Source organism: Pseudovirgaria hyperparasitica, assembly GCF_010093815.1.
Source record: "Pseudovirgaria hyperparasitica strain CBS 121739 unplaced genomic scaffold EJ05scaffold_28, whole genome shotgun sequence".
NCBI classification, from domain to species: domain Eukaryota; kingdom Fungi; phylum Ascomycota; class Dothideomycetes; order Acrospermales; family Acrospermaceae; genus Pseudovirgaria; species Pseudovirgaria hyperparasitica.
The window spans coordinates 10,890-19,719 of record NW_022985576.1 but is presented as its reverse complement, the minus strand read 5'-3'; the positions used below and the strand labels follow the sequence as shown (position 1 = coordinate 19,719).

The window sequence follows — 8,830 nt, the reverse complement described above, 5'->3', positions numbered from 1 at the left end:
TTCCTTATATCTATAACTACATCTCATTAAACCTCTATTTCGTCTTAAGTATATAGCTATAGGGTACGCCTATTAGTCTATAGCCTATATTACCGTTATTTTACCCTTAGGTAGTACGTATAGGTGCGGAGGTTATTAGTTAAGGGCTGCCCTTAACTAATAATCGGGGTTCTCCTAGGGTTCTTCCGGTATATATCGGGTTACTACCAGCGTATACCGGGTCTCTTCTAGTATATATTTCTAGGTCTACTAGTACTAGAGGAGTAGTAGATATATAAGTATCTATTAGGAGACGTCCTTAGGGTACTTATTAAGCCATTATACGATATCTAAAGTCTTCGTAACATGAATAAGCTATTACCGTTATATATAGAGGTTAGGGTATATAGCTAGATAGTAGCGTATTATACCTCTCCGGCTATATACCTTATACTATAGGGAGGTATCGGGAACGCCTCTCTTATAGATATAGTATAGGAGTCCTATAGCGCCCGTTCGGGCTTAGATAAGTATAGATACTTAGGCTTTCGTTAGCCCTTTATATATCTATTTACTTAGTTCCTTCTATAGCCCTTAAATCTACTCTAGGTACCTATTCTACTAGAAGGTCTAGTAGGCACGGAGTGCCTCTTTCTACTTATCTTAAGTCCACGACCGTATATTTTTTATAAGTTCTTAAAGGCTCTACTAGTTTAGAAAAGCGTCCGGGTTATCTCGGACTTCTTATACTACTTAGCTAGAGTTAGCTTCTATTAAGCACCTATACCGTATTTAATTCCGGCCTATATATAGGAGTATATAGTAATATATACTAATTCGTATACGTAGTATGGCGAAAGTATATTCTATATTTCCTATGCGTTTCTATACTTATTATTTAGTAAAGTATACTACCCTCTATATCTAGTAGAAGTTATATATACTTATAACGTCTATCTCGCGTCGTAGTAGCACCGTGTTAGTAGCTTTATATACGCCTAATATAAGACGGAGTATACGGTTCTATATAGATTCGAGCTTTATTCGCCTAATCTATATAAGGGCCGTGTACTAGTACTCGTGTCTATACGTGAAGGCGGGTCATGCTATAGATATATATAGCTAGCGTGCCTTATTCTAGGCGGTTCCCCACGTGGAGGCTATAATCCATTATATAGCGGCTTCTATCTAGAGGGCCCTAGAGACGGTGTATACCACTTATAGTCCCTATTTAAGCTTACTATCTAGTATAACTCCGAGCGCGTGTATACTTTATGCTAGTAGTTCGTTAAATACGTTAATTCGGGGGCATTATTCACCTTCTCTAGTTACCTATTTCCCTTAATGGTTAATAAAGTATATAAGCTAGTATTTCTCCGGGGCGAACATTACTCTATAGCGTTTTACCTACTAGAGGCACCTCTTATAGTCCTATTCTAGTCGTCTATATATTCGGTTAGTATTATTATTAATAGCTAGGAGATATATATTATTAGCGTATCCGACTATCTCTATATACTTTATTCCTTCGAGAAGTTTACTTTATTATTAATATTTAAACTTCTTTTACATCCCTAAGAGGCTAACTTAGTCCATTCGGGGTAATACAGCGAGATACACACCTTAATCGATAGAGTATACCGAGTATACTAACTACTACTACACGCACGTACGTGCAGCGTCGAAACCAAGACGTTATCGCCGTGTAAAGATATATATATACCCTCTTAAAATCCTTACGGAGATAGAGGCACGGACCACGCTACTAGAACGCCGATATACCAACCCCCTTTTATTAGTTAAGGGTAGCCCTTAACTAATAAATATGGCGGCCTTAGGCACTAATATACCCCGGTATATACCGGATATACCCCTACTAGTATAATAGAAAAGGCTATATAGCAATATTACTAAGGGTAACTATATACCTATCTAAAACGTAGAACACATCTAAAGGCGCACGCCGCTATAGATAGACGGAATAAAGGGGACCCCGAGAGGGGAAACCCTTCTAGATTATATTAACTACTAGGTAGTATGTATAGAGAAGGAAGCCGGAGAGGGCTAGAAGACCCTTCTATATATATTCTAGGACCTTATCTAGAATCTAAAGGGAATTACGGAGAAGAAGAAGAAGATATAACTAGGAGGACCGGAGGGTAGACTCGACCGAATAGAGGCTAGCCTACGTAGAATCCAGGAGGAACTTACTTAAGGTAAGCGCCCTAGTATATAGGTATAAATAGTAGTAACACCGGAGGCTATACCACGGGCCCCCCGGACCGGTAATATGGCGTATAGTATACGCGTCGTAATCTAGGATAAGGACACCCTAGTATAGGTCTAGTAAGCATCCCTAAAGGATATAGTAAGTAAGATTAATAAATAAAAGAGAATATAGTTAAACGTCGTCGCCGCTAAACTCATGCTAGGAGGAGTAGTACTTACCACGATAACGAATATCGCGTAGTAGACTATCTCACGCGATCCGAACGCGATTAGTAGTATCTTTCTAGGCGCCTCTATTAGGGCGGCCACATACCCGATATAGATATACTCTATACCTATAAGCGGATAGGTTATTAGAGAAGAGGATATTATACGGATAGAATAGTTAAACGAGCGAAAATACCTAGGAATTAAGATCGTAAGAGTATAGTAGAAGAATATATAAGGGATTAAAACTAGATTAAAGGTATACTCTACTATAATAGTAGAGCTTAAGGACCCCGCCCTCGCGTATTAAATTACGTAAGAGGGATTCCTAGCGGAAGGGGAGCTTCTTATAGCGGAACCATGGGATAGAGCATAGGCGATAATATAGTACTTTAACTATTAGGGATACGGGTATACGGTATAGCGGTACTCCTAAAAGACTAGGTATAGGTAGTATCGATAAGAATATAGTACCTAGAAGTGCCCCTATAGGACACGAGGAGAGGGCTAGAGGGATAGGGATATAGTAAAGTACTCTAACTACGACGGTAAGCACCTATCGTAGTTAGCTACGTGCGCGAAACGCAAATAGGTTACTAAATATATCTACTTAATCCGGATAAAGGGAGTAAGGTAGCTATAAACGATGCGACCTACTACCGTTCCTCTCTTTACTATAATACTACTACTATAGACTACCTCCTTATAAGGAAGCGGTTAGAAATAGTAAACCGTCCTAAGAAAGCTAATAATAGAACGACCCTAAGGAATTACTAAGGCCGCCGCCGTACGAGGATAGTCGCGTCTTAGAGAAATAAATATATAGGCCTATATATTCCCTAGCACCTAATAAGAGACCAAGATATACTCCTAATTATATAGGCAAACATATAGTATAAACATAAGAACTAGGCGATACTCCTCGAGGAGACCGGAGCTATAATACTCGCTATATAGGAGCTATATAAATACTACCAGATGAATAAACTAATAACACACCTAGGATATTATATAATATACCCCCTAGGACCGGAGAGGAGAGTCCTCTTCCATGTCTATAAGTCTATCCTACTCTTATTATAGTTATATACTAAACGGGATAACCTCTAGATAATACTATACCTCTAGACGAATATCGGACCCCTCCATATACATAATATATATAATTAGAACCGATCGCTTTAGGCGGATAACATGCTTAAGGGCACTACCGAGCTAGGATAACACATCCTCCTAGAAGACTTTAACCTCTATTATAGCTAGTAGGGTGGACTAACCGTCACCCGCGAAGAGCTTCGAGCTAGAGAACTACGCACCCAATACCACGGCTTCCTATACCTTCTTATACTAGTAGAATAGATTACCTAGCGAAAACATAAATAAGATAAGGGCGGATCTATACTCGACCTTACCCTAGCCACTAGACATATTTATAATAGAACTTAATACTACCGCCCAAGCCTTATATAGATAGACTCCGACTATAAATATATAGAGACCGTAATAGACGTATCTACCCCTTAAGACTAATGAGGGCGATAGCTATAGAAGGATACTAACTAAAAAAAGTACCTAAAGGACCTGGAATTAACGATTCTAGACCCGTCTATAGTCGATATATCTAATGGCCCGGCCATCGACCAGGCCGTGAATATACTCCTATAGGTATACTAGGGAGTAAGAGATAAACACGTGCCGTACCAAATATATAGACCCCTAGACCCGAAAAGTATATCTTAAGTACGAGAGTATAGACGAGAAGTCTAGAGATTATATACACGCGTATACTATAACCATATACCTAAAGCGTAGAATAAATAGAGAGAGGCGAGAAGATAACGAGATAAGGTCCTCCGCAACGAGCGATGTAAATAGTAGTATATAGTTATAGATAGATACACACGTAATACCACTAGACTATGGTATATAGTAAAATGGGCCAAAAGCACCGCCTCCCCGACACCTACACCACTTATACCCCCTCTTATATATTAAGAAAAGATATACTCTACAAGCCTCGAGAAAATAGAGATCCTATAAGAGATTATATTCCCTCTCCTAGAACCCGTAGACCTATTTAATATTAATAGCACGGAATACCCGGAAGCTATAAGTATCCCTAGGGAAATCACGGACGACGATATACTCGGCGCTATTAAGACACTCCCGAACGATAAAGCGCCCGGGCTAGATAGAATTCCGAATCAATGCCTTAAGAGGACTATATAGGTGACCTTACCGATTATAGGCTATATATTCCGAGCGTGCGCCCGTATAGAATACCACCTATAGAGCTTCTAAACTATATATATAGTTATACTCCTAAAACTAGGGAAGAGCCTAAACACGCTGAAGGGATAGAGGCCGATCGCCCTCCTCTTCTACCTTAGTAAGGTACTAGAAGCTATAATTACTAAGAAGATAAGTATAGTAGTATAGGTATACGGCCTTCTTCTAGTAAACCAGAAGGCGAAGGTAGAAAGCTCCCTAATTATAGCCATTTAATATATCCTCGAGGTTATCTAGACTATATAGAAATAAGGACGAGTCGTTATACTACTCTCCCTAGACATAGTAGGGGCGTTTAATAAGGTAAACTATATAAGACTTATCTATAACCTCCGGATAAGGCGAATACCTAAGTAGATTATATAATTTATATAGTCCTTCCTCGCGTAAAGGACTACTTAAATATATATCCCTAGATACCAAAGCGAATATAAGGAGATAGTATACGGCATCCTATAAGGGAGCACTATCTCCCCGATCCTCTTCCTCTTCTTTATAGTAGATCTCCTTTAGGGAATAGAATATATAGAGGTAGTCGGATACGCGGATAATATATACCTTCTTACGGTCGATAGTAGTACTAGTAGAATATATATACGACTCGAACGAGACCATAAGAAATGCGTCTAGTAGGTAAAGCGCCACGGAGTAAAATTCACACCTAAAAAATACTAGCTTATATACTTTATTAACTACTATAGAGGATAGGCTACTAGGGAGAGAGTACATCGCCCCTAAATCGACGCCTTTATAGAACCACTAGTATAGAGTATACGAGCACTCGGCGTTATAATCGATAATAAGCTAAAATAGGGACCATAGATGGTACACGCCGTCTCTAGAGCCCTCTAGATAGAAACCGCTATACGCCGGATTACGGTATCTATATAGGGAATAGTCTAGGATAAGGCGAGATAGCTATACGTCTCTCTAGTACGCCTAGCCTTTATATACGGACACGAGTACTAGTATATAGCCCTTATATAAGCTCGGCGGGCAAAGCTTAAGTCTATATAAAACCGTATACTCCGCCTTATCTCCGGTATATATAAAGCTACTAATATAACGCTCCTCTAACGCGAGATAAACGTAACGAGTATATAGGACTTCTACTAGATATAGAGACTTATATACTTTACTAAATAATAAGTATAAGAACGTAGAGAAGATAGGGTATATACCTTCGTCGTACTACGTACACGTATCTGCATATATTACTAGGCCCTCTCTACTATAGGACGAACTCAAGTATAATATAAATACCATATAGAGGCGGACTCGAGCTAGACCGTATAGGAGGTTTAAAATAACCCGGATGCTATCCTAAGCTAATAGAGCCCTAAGGAGCTTAGCCGCGTTATACGGTTATAGATCTAGAATAAATAGAGGGAGATACTTAAAGCCTAGTAGGCCTCCTAATAGAATAGGTATCTAGAATAGATCCGAGGGCCTTAGAAGGAACTAAGTAAATAGATATATAAAGGGCTAACGAAGGCCTAAGTATCTATACTCCTCTAAGCCCGAATAGGCGCTATAGGTCTTCTATATTACCTCTACTAGAGAGGCGTCCTAGATATATCTCTCTAGTGCGAGGACTACGGCCGGAGAGGTATAATACGCTACTACCTCGCGACGTGCTCTAGCCTCTATACCCTAAGATAAGCCCTTATCCGTATAATAAGGACCTCCGATATCACGCGATAGCTTAATAAGTACCCTAAGGACGTCGCCCGATAGATGCTCGTATACCTTCCTCTCCCCTAGTTCTAGTAGACCCGCGTATATATACCGGAAGAAGCCCGATATATACTAGAAGAACCCCGGTATACGTCGGAAGAACCCCGGGAGAACCGCAATTATTAGTTAAGGGTAGCCCTTAACTAATAATCTCCGCACCTATACGTGCTACCTAAGGGTAAACTATTATAATATAGGCTATAGGCCCATAGGTAGCCCCTAGGGCTATATATATAAAAGAACGAGAGGATAGACAGAGCGTAGTCATGGATATAAGGGAGTTTTTCCTATTCGTAGGTTTCTTCTTATATAGTAGCTTAGACTAGAGGAGGCATGCGCCTATAGAGTGGTACTCTACCTAGTTTACTAATATTATTATTATTATTATACTTTATTCCTTAAAGAAGGTCTACTATAAAGAAGAGGAATAGGATTAGAGAGATAGTACTCCCTTATAGGATGCCGTATACCGTCTCTTTATATTCGCTCTAGTACCTAGAGATATATATCTAAGTTATTCTTCCTATAAGGAATAACTATATAAAGCGTATAATCTATTCTAGTATTCGTCTCATCCGGAGGTTATAAATAAGTCTTATATAGTTTACCTTATTAAACGCTCCGGCCATATCGAGGGAGAGGAGCGATACTACCCGTCTCTATTTCTATACGGCCTAGACGACTTTAATAATATATTAGATAGCTATTATTAGGGAGCTACCTATCTTTACCTTCTAGTTCGGAGAGAGGAGATTATATTCCTATACTACGGTGCTTATCTTCTTCGCTATCGTAGTCTCTAGTATCTTATCTAGATAGAAGAGAAGGGTGATTAGTCTCTATCCCTTTAGGGAGTTAGGGCTCTTTCCTAGTTTCGGGAGTATAATAGTATAGACGACTTAGAAGCTCTAGGGGTGGTACCCCTACGTAACGCATGCTTAGAATATATAAGTAATAAGCGGTAGAGTTACTTTTATAGTACTTTTTAGGTATTAATTTAGAATTCTATCTAGTCCGGGTACTTTCTTATTTAGAAGTATCTTAATAATATTAAGTATATCCTCCTCCGTAACTTCTTCGGGGATGTCTACTATATATAGGTATTCGGCGCCGTAAACGTCTAATAGGTCTACTAGTTCCGGGAGAGGGAATATAGCCTCCCGTAGAGCCTTAGTTTTCTTAAGGCCCGTGGAGTATATTCTCCCCTAATATATTAGGGGAGGTATAAGTGGCGGGGGTGTCGGAGTGTCTACGCCCTTAGCCTATTTTGCCATGCGCCATAGCCCTATTACGTGTCGTATCTATTAACTAGTAATTATACGCCACTATTTACGCCTTTCGTTATAGAGGACTTTATCGCGTTATTATATCGCTTCCTTCTATTCTTTCTATAACTCGGGTATTCTTATATAGTATACGCGTCTATATAGCCTTCGGGCGTCTTATCTACTTTCCCATACTTAAGGAATCCCCTTTACTTCCGGGGGCCGGTATATTTAGTATAGGACGTGTTTATTTCTCGCATTCTAGTATATTTATAGGAGTATCTATACGGCCTAGTCTATAGCTAGGTCGTTAGATATATTAACTATAGAGGGATCTAGGATCGTCGATTCTAGGTCCTTTAGGTACTTTTCCTAGTTAGTATCCTTCTATATCTATCGTCCCTATTATTTATTCGGGGTATATACGTTTATTATAGTTTCTATATATTCATGGTTAGAATCCGTCTATACCTAGCCTAGGCGGTAGTATTAGATCTAGTAACTAATATACTCCATAGCGAAGGTAAGGTTAAGCGTAGACCCGTCTTCGTCCTATTTATATTTTTTCTATATAACTTATTCTATAGGTGTAAGTAGGTATAGAAAGTCGTAGTAGTAGGTGCGTAGTTCGCTTACTCTAAGTTCTTCCCTAACTACGGCTAGGCCTCCCTACTATTAGTAGTAGAGGTTAAAGTCTCCTAGGAGGATGTATTACCCTAGTTCCGTAGTACCCTCGAGCATCTTGTCTAGTATAAGTATATGTTATTAGTTATATATGTTATGTATATATAGGGGGCCTATATCTATTTATAGGTATAGTATTATTCTAAGGTTATCGCGCTCGGTATATAACTATAATAAGAGTAGTATTAACCTATAAATATAGAAGAGGACTTATCTTTCTAGTCCTAGAGGGTATATAGTATAGTATCCGGGGTGTGTAGTTGGTTTACTCGTCTAGTAGTATTTATAGGGTTCCTAGATAGCGAGTATTATAGCCCCGGTCTCTTCGAGAAGCGTTACCTAGTTCTCTCTTTTATATTATATATTTACCTATATAATTCGGAGTATATTCTAGTCCCTTATTAGATACTAGGGAGTATATATATCTATATACTTATTCC

The 8,830-nt window shown here is 39.0% G+C and overlaps 1 protein-coding gene across 1 annotated transcript; it reads left to right on the top strand.

Moving 5' to 3' along the window:
* Positions 1-4,461: 4,461 nt before the first annotated feature.
* EJ05DRAFT_446045 (uncharacterized protein) lies at positions 4,462-4,644 on the top strand (the record flags this gene model as incomplete). The annotated part of the gene is made up of 1 exon (XM_033742215.1): positions 4,462-4,644. A coding segment is annotated over one exon (183 nt), but the record flags the coding sequence as incomplete, so codon positions are not given.
* Positions 4,645-8,830: the final 4,186 nt, after the last annotated feature.